Genomic DNA, 18943 nt, shown 5'->3' on the forward strand with positions numbered 1-18943 from the left:
TTCGGCGTCTTCGCGCTGCTTTGGCTTTGACGCTTGAAGTTGGAAAAATCCAACTTCTCTTTCTTGACGCTGGCATCATAGTGATGTCACGTGACGACGCTCAACGCTGTTTTTCAGCGTCCCATGAATTGGCACCTTTCTGCTTATGGCTCCTGCAATTATGTGCTTCCACCTATACAGCCTACAACATGGCTGACCGTCACGTGATCAATTACCACTACATCAAAGAAACCGACAGTCGTAACTGTGGAGAGTGTGGAGTAATATGGTAGCTCTCAGAGCCAACATGATTGCGTCTGGTGTGATTGTAGATGTTAAAAATTTTTGTTTGTAATGTAAACAAGAAACTTACAAGTGACAGTTCCGCCAAATAACGTGTGCATCGATGAGAAGCAAACGTGCGATGAAAAGTAAAGCTGTTACGCGCGATACGTTTCTCATGTTTCGTTATCTATCATTAAATTCGACGAACACATATTTCGAGTGTGGAGTGTCGTTTGTATTGGATCGACGTTATATCATTGATTGATAGACGGTGGTGGCTATTGTCATACTTGTCGTCGTGTATTGACTTCAACGATCGCCGCGTTTACACTATGTTCGCAACTCTGAAGAACAAGATACGTGAGGAGATCGGCAGTGACGTGTCTACCGTCGTCAAGAATACTGGAAGTATACGCGGCATTAATTCCAGACACGTGTCCCAGGTAAATACAAAGTCACTGAATATCGTCAGTGCACATTTCAAGCTTTAAAGGCTGGTCTACAATACGTGGAGTAAGCCTGGAGTTAGGAGTAACACTTGGCATAAAATGCTTAAAACGATCTCGTCTAGAACGGTGAAGTAAGCGTAGAAATCACAATATAGGACTGTGTTCTAAAATACACTGCCAGCGCTGCAAAGAGTGACCGCAAAAACAGACCAAAAATAGCCTAATTCACCTCTTTTTTCACCCTTGAATTTAGACTTTTACTTGGTACTAAATGATAGTCTATAATGAGTCATGAATCCTCAGAAAGTTTCAGATTGAGCCGGCTTTGAAAAAAGAGAGGCGAGGGGACTCACTCTAATCAAGCACCCTGAAAGTGAGAGGCGAGAGGACTCACTCTAATCACATTTATACTAACATATATTTGCGTATACCTGTAAATAATCACATAACAGCGAACGAATACGTTTTTTGAACCTATTACTATATGTAAGTTTCCATTTCAACGTTTTAAAACAGCGAATACGCAACCAACTTTGACCCTCCATATTTTGAAAATAAAAAGCCGGCTCAATCTGAAACTTTCTGAGGATTCATGACTCATTGGCTGCATCCAGAAGCACGATCGCTCATTGAGCGCTCACAGGTAGCCGCTCAGTGAGCATTTTTGATGTACTGGATATATGCTCACAACAGTTTATTATACGCATTTATATGACTTATAAGTTATAGATATTTATTTGCATTTATAGTAGACATTACGTCTCTAAAGATCTGCGCAATTATTAATTTCTATTTTTACTACCTGCCACCTGTAAAAATATACAAATGCTTTATCTAAACGTTATTAGCTAGAGTAGAGATGTACCTATTCTATATTTCGCATGTTACATAATTATTAAAATTTGTAATTTTGTACAAATATAATTTTCTCTCTTTTGCAGTATATATATAAGCGTATTATGTTTTTGTGTCGTCAAGTGTATTATGCTTTCTTTACTAAAAATTAGGAATTACATAAGAAATAAATTGTTTAAAAAAATATAATTACTAGAAAAGTGCGATATAAAAATTAAAAGTATGATAAAGAACAGATCACACGTACACACGCACGCCGCGCGCACGCAAGCACGGACACACACACACACACACACAACTTTGTAGATTAGACTATATTTCAACAAATGTGTACATATAAAATAATGTTTAACTACTTAATATGTTAATTTTTTGATTATTTGCAAACAAGAATAACTTAACTTTCCAACTAAAAGATAAAAATTAACAACAGCACAAGAATAATATTAGTTATTAACTTTTAGGGATATTAAATTGGCGCGAAGATTGAAGAGAGAGCGTAAAGTGAGCTGAGTGAGCGATAGAAAACTACGCTCACGAAAGTGGCGAGCGCTCACCGTGAGCAGCTCAGAGAGCGTTTGTATCCAGTAGATAGATCTAGGGGATATACTGAGCGCTCATGTTTCTGGATGCACCCATATTGTAGTAGATGACGCTTAAGGGGATCCTGCGGTGACAGGCGAACTTCCTCGATTATTCACTCCATTCGCGTTGCTTGCACTTTTTGCACTCAGCATCTTCGCTTTCTCTCTCTCCAACGACCAAATATATATTTATCTCATTTCAAGTGCAAAAATGTTTGGGGATTTAAGCAACGCGAACAAACCTAATGTCAACCTTTCTAATTTTGTTTTCCCTATATCTGTTATATCTACGTTATTTTTAAGAGGTGTGACCACAACGGGCTAACGAAATGACATCTGTCCTTGTTTGATTGCTCGCCATCTCTCGCAAGATCCGGCAACTACTGTTGCTGCTTTTTTTGTCATTCTGCATCCGTTATTGCATTACTAAAATAATTGTTTGATGGATCTTTTTTTGTACGCATTGAATCTCACTTCTACTTGCACGATATTATTCCTACATGTTTTCCCAAGGGCAGATGATAAACATTATGTATATATAAACTGCAGAATTTTTGTTTTAAGCAAATATTGTCGTCAGGTGACAGCTGTATGTGCCCAAATAAGTAATATTTTTAATTTTTTGGTGTTTTTGATATAAAATCGCGTTTGTTACCCTAGATTTTTGCGCGGACTTTAATACTGTAAAAGATTTTTGCAATTCTATAAAGCCAATTAAAAGATCTATCGAAAAACGATAGGGTCGGTAAATCATACGGCCTCTTTATTATAGGTTATATGACACTTTTCTCAAAAAATGCTTTAATCTTATAAATTTTTTACGAATTTTAAGTCCAACAAAACACAAAATTCTTTTGGATTTTTAATTATGTACACCATTAATCCTTTACTGAACTGTAAAATGTTTGATTGAGGATCCCAATTCTATTGTAAATGGGAATGTTATTTTTAATAATTATCGTTTCACCGGTATTCACGAAGGAATTTGCAGGACGACCTCGACAACGTGACGCGGGTGTTATGATACCGCTTATTACGAAGGAAAACGAGGGTGGTGTTGAGGGGAAAAGAAGACAAGGATAGATAACGCTTATTTAATATATATTTCACTTTTACATCTCCGCGAAGTCTATTGCACGGACTTACGAATTACGAACCGATACGCCGGGATACGATTACAAAGGCATGAGCCCTCCGACGCGCGTCCGATCTCTTCGGAGATTTCCTCAGAACTCTGTCGAAGCTTCTCGCGCACTCAACTCGTCTCGAATCTTAAGCAAGAAAAATCTTTTATCGAGGCATATATGGGACGAAGGCTGGATCGGACTCAAACCACGGACCTTGGTGTCATTTGCGAAAGCCCTGAGCCACGCATCATCCCAAATTGTTTTTCGTAATAAATTCCTTGTAGGTTTATAATATACTCATAGCATCATCAGTAACGAATTGATTATCAACTCAATAATGTAATATTACATTTTCTTTAATATAAGACTGCATTGTAAGATACAATGGTAATTGGCACGTTTAACATCATAAAGATAGAATTATAAAATTCAAAAAATTATTATTAGGCATAAATTTTGCCTGATGATTGAAAATGTCGATATATATTAATTTTTTATTTACTTGCTGTAAGAGAATGAACAAGGCAATCTTATTATACAAATTTTCTAATACCAATTTTTAGTACATTATATTAATACTATTATATACATTATTATTTCAGATAGGCTCTACAAGTAGTATTAGTGATTCTCAAATATCGTTAGATGGATCCAAAGAAGAAAATACAACATCTCCTTTACCGCCTATTTCTCCAAAAAGAGAGAACAGTTTTGAGCTTAAGCTCAATGATGGAATGCAATTATCTGTAAAAGATATAAAAAGGTTTGAAAATAGAGAAGACGAATGGAAAAAGCGTTTGGCAAAGAAGGAAACAGAGATATTGAAGAGGATGGAGAAGAAGGAGGAAGAATGGAAAGTCAGACTCTTGGAAAAAGAGAAAGAATGGAAAAAAGTTGTAGAGAAACAGGAGAAGGAAAAACGACGATTAGAGGAAGAGATAAAAAAAATAGAAATGGCAAAACAGTCGCTAGAACATGCTCTTAAAAATGCAGAAGGTACTTTTAGATAATCTAATTTTTAAGGCGATGCTGGAATCATCTGTTTTATCGTCAAAATATCTTTTTCGTGTACGCGCCATTGTTTATTGGGGTTCTATAGAATTATAAATCCTTTTCCAGGATTAAAGTATACACCCAAACGGAGAAGAGACGAGTCAACTTTATATTGAGACAGAAAAAATTATATACTTCTATAACTTTTTTCTTTCTCTTCCACGTGTATACCTACTTTAATCATGGAAAAGGATTTATAATTATATAGAATTAATAAAAAATAGCATGTACGTGAAAATTAGGTTCTGTAACTCCAGCATTGTCTTAAGACATTTTAAGAGTGAATTATCTGTTTATATTTTTTGATGGAAATAAGTTTAGAATGTTTCAAAATGTCGAGAAATCACATTAGTATGTGCGTGCGTGCGTACGTGCGTGCGTGTGTGGATTTTTGTACATGCATCTATTTCTACAATTGTTTAGATACCGGGCTGAAATTTTGCACACAAATAGAGTATATCATAGAAAATATGTTCTCCTCTAATTTTCTTAAAATCCATTAAATGTTATGGATGTTTGGAGGGTTTTCATTTTTCAGAAAAATGTGTTTTACGCTGTAATTTTCTCAATATTTGAGATATGGGTCTATTTTTAATTCTATTACATTCTTCAGTCTTTTCTACCCTTATTTCATATATAATTTTTTAAGATTTGGTTAATCAGTTCTTGAGTTACAGACGTTTGAAATTTCGGAGAATCCGTACATACATAGAAGCTTTATAAAGTTTGGTCTAATCAACCAAATTTTAAAGAATTATATATGAAATAGGGGTAGAAAAGACTGAAGAATATACCTAATAGAATTAAAAATAGACCGATATCTCAAATATTGAGAAAATCCAGACAATTAAGCCAATTAAGGAAATATTTTCTAATTTTATTAATAGAAGCAATTTTTATATATTTAAAAAATTATTTTAAAGTAGAAATGAAAAACTATTGTAATAGTATAACAAATATTAGTCGCAATAAAGATTATCACAATAAAAAAAGTGTGCAAGTAGAAACTTGCACATTACTTTCTCATAGTTTTTTAAGTGTGCAAATACAAACTTGCACATTGCTTCCTTATAATTTTTAAGTGTACACATTATAAATTTGAACATTATTTTTTCACAACTTTCAAGTATGCAAATTATAAATTTGCACGTTGCTTAATCAACATTTTATTTCGCTCATAAAGGTTCCTCTATGAGGAAGCCAAATTAATAAATATATTTCCATTTAAATTTTGTAGTTATTCATAGAAATTTTTTTCGCCAGGGGCCAATAGACGTATAACAGAATCTGCTAACATAATCAGACAGCAGATTAGTGGCAGAAATCGAGCAGATTCTGCTGGAACTGTTCAGACTCTGCGCGATTTCTGCTGCCTATCTGCTCACATTGCCTGTCAGTAAGCTCTGTCTGCGAGATTTCTACTGTCAATCCTCTGTCTGATTATATTAGCAGTTTCTGCTGGCAGAACATAAGTTGAATACGGACGCAATTGATGTCAGTCTGCTGACGTGTCTGATCAAATCTGTTACCAATCTGCCGACAGACTGCTGTCATTTTGCTTACCTACTGGGTACATATACGTGGTCTGTCTAAAAAATAATGAGACTGAATTTTTTTCAACAAGTGATAACACTGTAAAAACGAGCGTGCAGTAGACCGAGAGCTCATTCATACTCTACCTTTAGTTAAAATTTTAATTTGATAACATTAACACATGTAATTCTACAATTATTTGTATAACTGGTATGTTTGAGTGACACGTCACGAAATTGGGAAAAACTCGATTAAAACTTTTAGAAAATCTTATTCAGTCTAATACAGATTGAATTGTGTTTTGAACCTGCATTTTCCATTAAAACATAATTTATACGCTCAAATCAGTTGTACTTTGTTGAACTGGAACTTATGCCAAATGTAATCGGAACCAATATAGAGATATTAAAACATATAGGACGGAATGTGAATATTTCTATCGAATTTGATTCCAAACCATAGAAACTTATTTATACTAATATTGGCATAAGTTCCAGTTCAACAAAATACAACCGATTTGAGAGTAATTATGTTTTAATGAAAAATATAGGTTCAAAAACTCAATTTAATCTTATTAGACCGAATAGGATTTTATAATCGAGTTTTTTCAGCATATATGACATATGTACCTATATAAAATCCTATATAAAATCAATAAATTTAAAATTTTTGACATGTTTAATATTTAATATAAAACAATGCCGAATTGTGTACTGTGATATGAAATAAAGAATATATTGAATGTCTGTGGTATAGATCAAAGTAATTTTTTTTGTTTGTAAAAATTTGCTTGCAACTCTGAAATAAATAGATTTTAGAGCAATAATTATTAAGATTTTTTTGTTTTGTTTGATGAAAAAACATGTTCTTAAAGTTTGATTATCTTTTTGATTATTTTTTATCAATATTCTGAATATTATCTTACTATTTTTTCTAGAATATAAAAAGAAGTTATACAGCTTTCAAGAAGATGCAGAACAACTGGAAGGTTTTCAAACACAGGAGATGGCAAAAGTTAAACATCTTGTACGTTTTATTTTAAGTAATAGTTAATACGTAAATTATAATTTCTCGTCCTTAGTCTGTTTGAGAGTTAAACAATTTATATTTGCATAGAATTTTTTATCATAAATGACAGTATAAAGAGTGAAATGACAAAAACGAAAGAGATTATTTCTCATGCAAAAATAAATTGAAATATAAAACTCTAGATATGGAATATATATATATATATATATGGGGCATTTTCCGTGAAATTAGACACCCCCCTGTCCAAAAATTGGGGTCACCTAAAAAATTCTTTCGGGGCTCATTTTATAGCTACACATATGTAGTTTTAGTTGAGTTGTGATCTTTTGAAAAATCAACATGGCGGACCCCAATATGGTGGCCGAAGTCTGCGGGTAACGAGGTACGACAGATGAAATCGTTACTTGGAAGTTATAGACTGTCATTGAAAACTGTGTTAATGTGTTTATTTAGTAGTTAGCATTGAATCCATGGAAAAAATAAATTTTTAGTTTGTCCAAAACCAATATGGCGGCCAAATTATCCGTGAAATGCTAAAAAATAACTATTTCGTTCTTTAAAACGTACAAACTGCGTTCAATTTTCATGAAAATTTATATCATGATACATTTTAAGATGTTGATCATAAATTAACAATTGGGACGTCGTATTTGAATATAACGAAACCCAATATGGCGGCTGTATATTCGAAAAATGTTAAAAAATAATGACGTCGATATTCAAATCATACAGACTTGTTTTAATTATTATTAATTTGAATGTTACGGTATTTTTTAATTGTTTTTTTTTATTTACTTTTTCAAATTTTTATGAATTTTTATTATTTTTTTATTTTTGACTATGATTTCGTTATTGCGGTGACAAAATTTGAACGTGGTTGATCAAATATGATTTTTCCAGTGAATACAGAATAATTTTTGAATAAGTAAGCATGCTTGTAGAGAGAGGCGAAAGTGGTCAATTTCACGCCAGGGCGGCCATAACGAGCGGAAAGTAACCACTTTCCTCCCTAGGGAGGAAAGTAGCAACTTTCATCCTTGTTTAGCGGGTGGAAAGTGAGCACTTTCCGCCCGCTATGGCCGCCCTGGCGTAAAATTGACCACTCTCGCCCCTCTCTAGGCATGGAAAATCGAATTTTCCGTGGAGGTGTTGTGAAAAAAGTTTTTCCCTAGGTGTCAAATCCATTTTTATGAATCCAGTTTTACAGAAGTCGAATTTTGAGTGAATCTGCTGAATTTCCAGTGATTTACAATACAGAGTGAATCGGCCGTCATATTGGATTACCATCCTGGATTTCGATCGTCGCCATTTTGGATTTTGGTTCTTTGGGATCAGATTTGTCATATACAGTCTATGAACCACCCGCACAACCATTTTCAAGTGGATCCGGTCAATTGTCAGTAGTTTGCGGTGCGTAAATGCAGTTTCTGACCACCATATTGGATTACCATCCCAAATTTCGATCACCCAGCTACTGGATTCGTGGTCAACCTACTATTACCTCTAACACAGGTCATTTTAGAGCTGTTTTAATCACGATTTTTTTCGTTTCCTAATAATTTTATTGAAGCCGTTCATGGATTTCAGATGTTTTGGTCGCCATTTTGGTACCGCTACATTGAATTCTGTAAAGTTACACACGGCTTTCGATAGCTCTTACCCATAGCTACCTCTAGGCGCAAGGTAGTTTTTCTGCGATGAAAACAATTATGGGCAGGCCGGTGGCCCGGTTGACAAATTTTGCCCCATATATTTTTTTTTTCAAAATTTATTATTTATTATAGGTATATATATTTTTCAAGATTTTTTATTTAAAAAATGAAAATTTAAAAGCAATTTTTCAATTTTTTAAATAACAAACAGTAAAGTATGACAAGATTATATTTTAAATTTCTTTTTATACAAGAAATTGTTTTTTAATTATACCTACCAAAATTTTTGCAAACTATATAATTTATATATATTATAGTAATTAATATATTTAATGCTATATATGTTATATTATACAGCTTATAGCACTTCCCGGGAAATTCTACCCCTGTTTTATATACAATTCTTTAAAATTTGATCAATTATTTCCTCAAAAATTGGTCAAACTTCTGATACCCGTTTCCAAAAAGATCGGTAACAAAAAATTATATACTTTATAGCACTTCCCGGGAAATTTAACCCCTACTTTATGTACAATTCTTTGATATTCGGTCATTTGAAACCGGTTTCCAAAAAGATCGGTAACAAAAAATAGTAACACTTTATAGCACTCCCCGGGAAATTCTACCTCTACTTCATGTATAATTCTTTAAGATTCAATCAATTATTTCCCGAAAAATTGGAAAAATTAAAAAAAATTGGTTTTCAAAAAGATCGGTAACAAAAACTGTACACATCATGGCGCTCCCCATAAAATTCTATCCCTACTTCATATACAATTCTTTAAGAATCGGTCAATAAATTCCCGAAAAATTGAAAAAATTTTAGAACCGGCTTCCAAAGAGATCGGTAACAAAAAATTATACATTTTATAGCACTCCCCGGAAAATTCCACCCCTGTTTTATATACAATTTTTTGAAATTCCGTCAATTATTTCCCGAAAAATTGAAGAAATTAAAAAAACCGGTTTCCAGAAGATCGGTAACGAAAAACTATACACCCTATAGCACTTCCCGGGAAATTCTACCCCTATTTCATATACGTTTGGTAAAAATTCGGTCCATTGGTTTCCGAGATCATCGAACACAAACAATCAAACCAACAAACTCTGTTTCTTTATAATAATAGTATAGATTAATTGAAACAAATTAGATTATAAATTTATGATGATTTTTTTTTAGTTGTTGGCCAAAGAGCAGGAAGTAGAAGAAAAAACGCATCATTTAAAAGCTGCTACAGCAGAAATAGAAAATCTAAAGACAGAAGTTTCCCGACTTAGACGATACGAAGACGAGTTAAACAACATACAGGTGAGTAGACCGATTTTCTATTTATTCAAATTTACTTTTAATTATTATTTATGATTTATTAATTTTTTTCTTGAAAGATTTATTATTTTTTTATACTTTTGCTATTTGGATAATTAAATGGTATTATTTAGACAATTATTACATTGAGATTTATGTAATCAGGGTTGAAAACCGGAGCAAAAATATGCTCTTTGGAGCGGTTTTGAACCGGTTTGAGTTAAAAACCGCTGCGAAAACCGAATGAATTTATGGAGTAAATTATTTGGAACTTGAGATGTGACCGATTGAAGTTTGTACGTTCCGAGAGAACGCTCTCTCGGAGCGTACAAATGCGTACAAACATCAACGGTTCGATTCGGTTTACAACCCTGTATGTAATTATGTGAAATATCTGAATTTTATTTCTGTTAAAAAGATATTAATTAAAAAATAACTTTCGAAAATTTCTTTGTCACATTTAAATTAAATTGTATTATGTTAAAATAATATATTTATGTATTTATATAATACATGCACATAATATTGTTGCGCTCACCGCGTCGCTCGTTCTCACACACACACTCACACTCCCGACGCTCGCGGAAATAAGGAAACACTACGGTGATTAAGGAGAACAAACTTAAGGTTTATTAAAGGCTCGCGATACAGAGGAGCGTGGACCACGTCCGCACGGTCCAGCAGCTCGAGACAAAATCTATCAGCTGTTTCATTAAATATCAATAAAATCAATAACTGGCTCGTTACTAAGGACAGGCTACATTCGACTTTCCGTTGCACGTTTCAGCTCGGTGTCGGAAAGGTATACCGGGCGGCATGCACGCAACACTGCCCCCCTTCTTCAGATTGTCGTCCCGACAATCAGGGAGGCAGTTTGCTAACTAGGGAAGCCGCTGACTGGACGGTTTCCTGCTCTCCTCGTGCTGCTGCACCGAGTTACCGAGCTCCGTCCATCCCAGCCTCCACAACAGATCCTCTCCATCGTGCGATTCCAGGATACCGGAACGGCTTCCTGCCCTACCTTGGGCTGTTGCCACAGGTTACCGGGCGCCGTCCTCTTCTTGGTCCCAACCGCACTCCGGAGCTTCTTCTTCTCATAGAGCTGGCCAGACTCTACGACGAAGATTCTGCTTGACCCCTGACTCCTGCCGCCGGTGCTCCTCTTCCCTCTTGAGCTTTGCGCGCTTGGGTCTTCTTTCTTCGGGATCAGAGGGGGAAAAACTTCCGTGGACCCATCGCTCTAAGAGCTCTCTGTCCCCTGCCCCGGCATTCGCCCTCAGTCTCACGGGAAAACCACGGTCAAAAACCGTGAGAGAGGCAGTCCAGAAAGGTTTTCCAGGAGAAGACTGAAATTCCCTTGCCGTCATGCCTTATCCGTATGCTGTTAATATTTGTAACAAAACATTTAAAAACGCAGCAAAATCGAACAAAAACTAATTAGCAATTTCCTAAAAATATTTAAGTACGGGCTCAGACTCATGTCAAATCGAATTAACACTTCCCCTAATACGAAATCGGAAAATTATTCCCTTTCCTGAAAAGGAGCCAAACGATCTGCATGAACAATTTTATTTTTACGACGAGGAGACTCTTGGATACAATACACAACATCACTAAGTCTTTTAATTATCACCCATGGTCCTACCCACGGACTCTGCAATTTCGGGGCCTTCCCCGCAATTCGTTGAGGATTATAGAGCCAGACTTTTTGTCCCGGTTCGAAAAGTACTCGTCTAGAACGTCGATCATATCAGGACTTAACGTTTTTGGATCTAATTTGTAGATGATGTCTAGCAAACTGATGGATGAGATCCAATTTGTTCCTTAAATTGGATATGTATTTTACCTCTCCGTCTTCCTCCCTTATTAACGAAGGAGGACTTCCTCTAAGAAGATCTAAAGGTAAACGTAAATCCTGTCCTAGATACATCTCCGCCGGAGTTACTCCAGTGGTTTCGTGTTTTGAAGAACGAAAAGCTAGTAGATACAAAGGAATCTATCGATCCCAATCTTTTTGACTTTCACAAATAAACTTTGCCAAATAATCTAAAATAGTACGATGCTGACGCTCGACCTGCCCATCTGATTGTGGATGGAGAGGGGTCGTACGAGTTTTTCTAATCCCCATCAGAGAGGTCATTTCTTGGAAAAGCCGGGACTCAAAGTTTCTCCCTTGGTCCGTATGCAACTCCAAAGGAACTCCGTGTCGAGAAAATACCTGATCTTGCCACTGTATTGGCTCTTTTATTTTTAAGAGGCATAGCTTCTGGCCATCTAGTAAAGCTATCGACTACCACCAGTAGATATCTATTTCCGTCTGTAGAAGTAGGCAAGGGACCTGAAATAGCCACTTGTATTCTTTCAAAAGGAGCTCCTACATTGTAGATTTGCAAAGAAGATTTTCCTTTACCGATGGGACCTTTCCTAGCAACGCAAATCTTGCAGGTAGCGCACCATCTTTCTACATCCTTTTTACAAGTGGCCCAATAAAAACGTTTCCGAATCTTCTGTAACGTTTTATTAATGCCAAAATGTCCCCCAGAAGGTGAATTATGGGCCTCGTTCAGAATTCCTTGAATCCTTTGTTTAGGCGCGACAATCTGAAGAATGTTCTTCTGTAAATTTGGGAAGAGCCATTTCTTATATAAAACACCATCAATTATTGTCAACATCTCCCAATGAGTCCAATAAATTTTTAAAGAAAATTTTTGAACCGAAAAATTTGAAAAATTTCTGAACCGGTTTCCAAAAAAATCGGTAACAAAAAATTATACACTTTATAGCATTCCCCGAGAAATATTCTACCCCTACTTCATATACAATTCTTTAAGATTTGGTCAATTAATTCCCGAAAAATTGAAAAAATTTTGGTACCGGCTTCCAAAAAGATCGGTAACGAAAAATTATACACTTTATAGTACTCCCCGGAAAATTCTATCCTTGTTTGATCTATAAATCTTTAAGATTCGGTCAATTATTTCCCGAAAAATTGTAAAAATTTCTGATACCGGTTTCCAGAAAATCGGTAACAAAAAACTATACACTTTATGGCATTCCCCGGGAAATTCTACCCCTACTTCATACACAATTTTTTGAGATTCGGTCAATTATTTCCCGAAAAATTGGAAAAATTAGAAAAATCGGTTTCCAGAAAATCGGTAGCAAAATAATATACACTTTATGGCACTCCCCGGGAAATTCTACCCCTATTTCATATACTTTTGGTAAAAATTCGGTCCACTAACAAATGAGTAGTTCGCGGTCAGACATATAGACATACAGACGACGGTACTTATATATATAGATTGTAAGCATCATTATACGATGCTTTACTGATATTTTACTTTTTCCACAGTTATAATTGAATTAAAAAATATTCATATGTGATTAAATAAGTGGTTGTTGATAGATGCTCAGAATTTACGCATTTCTTAAGCACGCTTGTTCGAAAAGGGACTTTATATTTGTATTAATGTTTTAATAATAATATTACGTCGCTTTTTGTTTTGTCACAGTTTGCCATATTTTTTTCTGCACCTTTTTTTTATCGACATGCCGCTCAAAACATGAATTCGTAACATATATGCATATTAGATACATGTGACTCTCGCTGTAGTGAAATCCGTTCAAATTGAGACTATGTGAGTTCCATAACTCTTAAATATAATGTCGAAACATCTTTTCTTGTGATATTTTGATTTATTTTTTAATCACTATGATACGTTCAATCTCTTGATTAGAAAATTTCCAAATTGATTGGTTAAATCTTGCTGATGCGTCATTTTCGCATATTATTAAGAAGAAAAGAAATGGTTTCTTCTTGGTTCAAAGATAATGGTTATTTTGCGCGAGCTAGTCTCATTTTTGAGATACGTGGATACATATCTTCCGCGTACACTCAGAGTATCGCTAAACCCAATGGATGACGTTCTCTTAGAGTTATGGAACAGCAACGTTGCTAAAAGTGATACTGAAAGTTCCGTGAACGCAACGCACGCATGAAGATTGGAAAACTTTGGTAAACGAGAGCGTCGGAGATCAGAGTTAGGCGGTTGTTTCCGCTAATTCGCTGCTACTACCGCTGATGCTAGAGGTACGTTTTAAAAGCTTTGCCGCTATCCCACTACACTAGAATGATCGTCCAATAGCCTCCATGCTTATGCCTGCTTTAACGTAAAGAAAATATATATTGGAATACAAATTCTTCTATAAAAAATATTCTATTGCATAAAGACTAAAATACAACAACCTTGCTTGATAATAACGCACATATTATACATTTAATTTAACTGCGGCACTTTCAGATACAAATTTCTATTTTCTTTCTATTTTTATTTTGTTTCTTTTTTCTACATTATATCATTTTACATTTTTATAATATTTTAATGTATTATTTAGCTCTTTATTAAGTTAGTTTTATTGCTTTATGTGTGCAAGAAATGCGAAAAGATACATAATTCATGTTTTTAGCATGTATCTGAGCCATCTCCATTCTAATTTAAACAAATTCGAGAAGCTATTGAGCGAGCGGCAGTTTCATTCCATAAGTATTGTTCTTTGTCTACCTTTTCGTATTTCTGTTTCATTTTGGGTAATCTTCTCTTGCTACTAATTTATAAATATATGAAATTCGCGCCTTTATTGCTTTGACAAAGTTTGCCAGAGGAAGGCTTTGTAAGGAAATTAAGTTAAGTAAAGTCCTAATAAAAGCCCAACGAGCGACGCCAGGTAATCATATATACGTTTTCAGGATGAAATGGAGACGATGCGTCACTCCACGCAGCGAGAGAGAGCACAGCTTTCGTGCCAGTTAGCGCAAACAGAAGAGGAGGTACGTCACTTGAAGGACAAGGTGTTCGTATTAGAGCAGAGGATCGCTCTCGAAACGAACGATCAAGTGACAGTCGATGAAAGAATAGCCGATCTGATGCGCGAGAGGACATTACTAGAGAGAAAGCTTGAAGAGGCGCATCTTCACCTCTCCGACATAAAAACCAGTTGGTCAGGCAAGATCTCCAGTCTCGAGACGCAGGTTGGCAGGCTTAGCAGACAAGCCGGCGAGGAAGGACTGGAACGCAGGCGGGTCGAACAGGAGAAAGAGAGGCTTAAACAGAGAATCAAGCAGCTAGAGACCGAGATAGAGGTGAACAACGTCGTCTTAGCGACGAAAGACGCCAAGCTTTTGCGCATGACAGAAGACATCGATGAGATGGCCATGGAACTAAAAGAGCTCCGGGCCAGCGTCGATGATGAGGTGGATGAATTTAAACGGCAAATTGTGAGTTACCGCGATATGTAGTGACGACACGAAGAATGTGCATGAGTTAGATTGTCTCCGAAAATTTTTTCCTAATTCCGATTCCAGAAAGACTTGTTTCTAGAATTGGAATAGAGAGAGATCGTCAAACAAACGATCACAATTCACAATACTGAATTGTCTGTAATATGTAAAACTCACTGTTGGCCTGAAGATTACAATCCATTTTCATTGTTATATTCCAACCTTAAAGTGCAACAATTGTACGATATAGCATATAATTTTTTATTCTGATCAAAAACTATAGTATAATACATTGATGTCTAGAAAAATCCTTCATCGACTGATTGTTTTCATTGGTTTTAATATCGGGAGAAAGAAAAAGACATATGCACGTTAGCTATATTTTTAATATGCATTTATCGACAATAGATTTAGCAACTTTAAGCGTTTTTTAATCTTTATTACAATTTGCAATATCTTAATTCTTCTTTAATATATGTCGTCGATTATCCCATTAAATTGTATAAGTTAATAAATCTTATTTTCTTTTACAGAAGAAATGCATTTACATAGTTTTTTGCAATATATTTTTCTTGTTAAAAGTTTTCCTAACATTTCATATCTTTTAAGTTTATGATCAATCAAAGTCAGCGAATATAATGGTCTAAAATAATTATAGCACGGTAGATGTCACTTAATATATATAATACAAATATACTATATGTATTAGCTTTTGGTTATTTATAATTATTCTTTTTCCTAGAGCTGGTTTAATATCGATACATATTGCAAACATATTATACATATATACTGTGCCATTATTGACTTTCAAATTTCCATAATCATTTTTAGTAGGACAAAATAATTTTAATTACATATAACTTTCAATTTGAGTATATAATGTCTATACATATATATTTTTTTATATGGAGAGAATGCACAAATGTTGACATTCAATTAATGATGTTATATCATTTTTACATTGTTTTATTTTAATATAACTAATTTTATATTAAACGTTCGTATATACAGAGTGCCCCAAAATTCCCACATGTGGAGTACAATACATAAATCTTTATGCTAAAAGAAGCAATCTTTTTTCTTTAGCAAAATTACGAACGACGAGTAGTTTTTGCAGCAGAGCAGAATACAAATGAGCGCTCTTGTCTATGTGGGGCTCAGGGCCGGCGCACGCTCTTCACTCACTTGTACCTAGTTCTTGACCTTTTTCATATTGTATTGCTTAAAATATGATAAGAGTTAACAAAATAAATGAAAAATATGTGAAAATTTTCAAAATATCAATACAGTTGTTACTAAGATTTTATATAATTATGTATTATTATAATATTTTAAAAATCAATATTTTTTAACAAATCTTTTACTTTATCTTTAATCCTGTTACGAAATAGACCAGTTTTTCGACAAGTGTTATGTAATCACTTAATTAGTAAACTATTCCTTAAGTTTATAGTGATACTATTTAACTATCGTAATTGTGTAATTAGAATAATGGAACGTTCACAAAATAATATTACTATTTTTATTTTTCTTTATTTTCAGGTACTCGAAATCAGACTATTCTGTTATTCATTTATTACGTAAAGAATAAAATCAATATTTATTTTGTTAACTTTTATATTTTAAGCAATGCAATACAGAAAGAGGTCAAGGACTAGGTACAAGCAAATGAGGAACGCGTGTTGGCTCTAAACGCCACATAGACAAAAGCACTCATTCGTTAACTGTATCCTGCTCTGCTGCAAAAATTACTTGTCCGACGTAATTTTGCTAAAGGAAAAAGGCTGCTTCTTTTAGCATAAAGATTTATGTATTGTACTCCACATGCGGAAATTTTAGGACGCTGTGTTTATATACAGGATGCATAAAAAGTATGGGAACTCCTAAATATTTCGGAAACTACACATTTTAGAAAAAAATGTTTTAGACAAAAGTTGCAGAGTTTGAAAAGATCTATTTACTGACCATACTAGAGTTTGATCTTGTCAAGGTAAAGTCATCAAAAAGTGAATACTTTAGATATTTCATATTTTATATTAAAAATATTATGACAAAATTTAAAATATTTCAGGAAATTCTTAACAAAAGAGAGCTTTGTTATGGTATTATAATATATTTTGGAAATGTCTCGACACCAAAAGCTACAAGAATATGCAATAAAAAATAGGGGTCTAATTTAAAAAATTCAAAGTAACTTTGACTTGATCTTAACGACGCCACTTAAGATCAAACTAATATGATCTAGTCTAAATAGATCTTAAACTCTACAACTTTTATCTAAAACATTTTTTTCAAAAATGCGTAGTTTACGAGGAGTTTTTAGGGGTAGATAGGGGTTTCCATATTATTTGTACACCCTGTATACATATATAAAATCTTAATTATTCAATATATCTATTTTTATATTGTTGAAAGCGATTAAAATAAAAATCTTATACACATCACTATTTCTACATAATTAAAATATATCAAATTGAACGCTTGTAATATTTCATGCGCGCATTTGTGCCATTATACTATATAAATTTGATAAGAAATAGAATGCGTCTTATCTCGCACCTTACAATTAGTATTACATGCAAAAACTATATTGATGTATTATTGCATGCTATTCTGAAGTTTAATACTTCTTGCTTGACGCACATTTTGTCTTTTAATCTGTAGAGCACGCGCCTTTATTATAAATCCTTTAGTTTTGCTTTTACGATATTGTTATTTGAAGCATGTTAAGAATTAGGTACTCGAATGCGTTTTAGAAAGATGAATATTAAAAAATGTATAAGCCGTTTATGCAACCGATACTCATCAGTATCGAGAATAATATATCTCTCTTATATTGTTATGCCGAGAGAGAGAGAGAGAGAGTGAGTTAGAGTGCGCTCGCCTGCGTGCAAACTATGTACGTTTTATTTAATGAAATAAAAAAGAAACACATATATTTTCTTTTACTTCTCACCTACTTTTTATTCTTTTTTATCACTTTTTGTTCCTGAGCGATTCCATTACAATTTCACAGAATTTAAAAGAACGTTATTTCGAGATTTTTGTACAAGTGAGGAAATTCAATTTTGAGATAAAAATTTATTTTTTTACACACGTGCACACACGCTTACACACGCACGCACACAAGCACGCACGCGCAAGCACACACACACACACACACACACGAACGCGCGCGTACACATACATAAAACATCCGCATTCGGTTCTCTGAACTTATTTTTGCAGTATTTTCTATTACATCGATAAATGTTACTTGAGCAGTTAATAAATAAAGATATTCTCAAATTTTAGAAACATAGATATGTAGTATTTATAAAAATAAAAAAGTTTTACTAAACAATTGAAAAATTATTCATGTCAGCGTTATAAATCACAACTTTTATAAACAAATATAAAATAGTTTCATTTCTCTTTTTTTTTACAGCAATACATCCATTTATTTCAAAATTTCAATTCAACATGCTCTTTTCATTGGAGGTCGAAAAAAGATTCAAAGATGATTCTGTTCAAATTTTCAATTTTTGTTACGTTAATAATAGTTCGTAATTCTCTGTGTTAATTCAGCCGAGAAATCAACTAATGGTGACATATATCAGATGCTTCAATATCGCTATTTAGCAAAAGTCTAATTGTAAGAATTAGATCCAGTGAACAAAGTAGCTAGTATGTAATTAAACTGTAATAGTCTTATTCACCTTTCATGAATATAATTATGCAAATATTATCTAAAGGCCTCCGCATAATAAAAAATATAATAAGAAACAAGGAACAGATATTAGCGATTAGGACTAAGGAATCAGGAATAAA

The 18943-nt window shown here is 34.0% G+C and overlaps 1 protein-coding gene across 2 annotated transcripts; it reads left to right on the forward strand.

The window, feature by feature from the left end:
* The first annotated feature begins 220 nt into the window (after window positions 1–220).
* LOC112454295 (golgin subfamily A member 1) lies at window positions 221–16428 on the forward strand. Of its 2 annotated transcripts, none has more exons than XM_025015700.1 (5): window positions 221–707; window positions 3882–4275; window positions 6803–6891; window positions 9727–9855; window positions 14603–16428. In XM_025015700.1, the coding sequence occupies exons 1-5, from the start codon at window positions 597–599 to the stop codon at window positions 15149–15151; spliced, it is 1272 nt and encodes a 423-aa protein (XP_024871468.1). In that variant the 5' UTR covers window positions 221–596; the 3' UTR covers window positions 15152–16428. The 2 variants fall into 2 exon arrangements, with proteins under 2 accessions (XP_024871468.1, XP_024871387.1); XM_025015619.1 differs by lacking the exon at window positions 221–707 and adding an exon at window positions 2730–3559.
* Window positions 16429–18943: the final 2515 nt, after the last annotated feature.

The sequence above is a fragment of the Temnothorax curvispinosus genome, unplaced genomic scaffold (genome assembly GCF_003070985.1).
Source record: "Temnothorax curvispinosus isolate PA1 unplaced genomic scaffold, ASM307098v1 QBEX01000060.1, whole genome shotgun sequence".
NCBI classification, from domain to species: Eukaryota; Metazoa; Arthropoda; class Insecta; order Hymenoptera; family Formicidae; genus Temnothorax; species Temnothorax curvispinosus.

What these genes read in the sequence shown, in the direction of transcription:
- LOC112454295 (XM_025015619.1), top strand. Translation starts at nt 3,338, where the DNA reads ATGAGCCCTCCGACGCGCGTCCGATCTCTTCGGAGATTTCCTCAGAAC. An exon ending in TGCTCTTAAAAATGCAGAAG is followed by an intron (nt 4,276 to 6,802) that starts GTACTTTTAGAT and finishes TATTTTTTCTAG; the next exon opens with AATATAAAAAGAAGTTATAC. An exon ending in ACGAGTTAAACAACATACAG is followed by an intron (nt 9,856 to 14,602) that starts GTGAGTAGACCG and finishes ATACGTTTTCAG; the next exon opens with GATGAAATGGAGACGATGCG.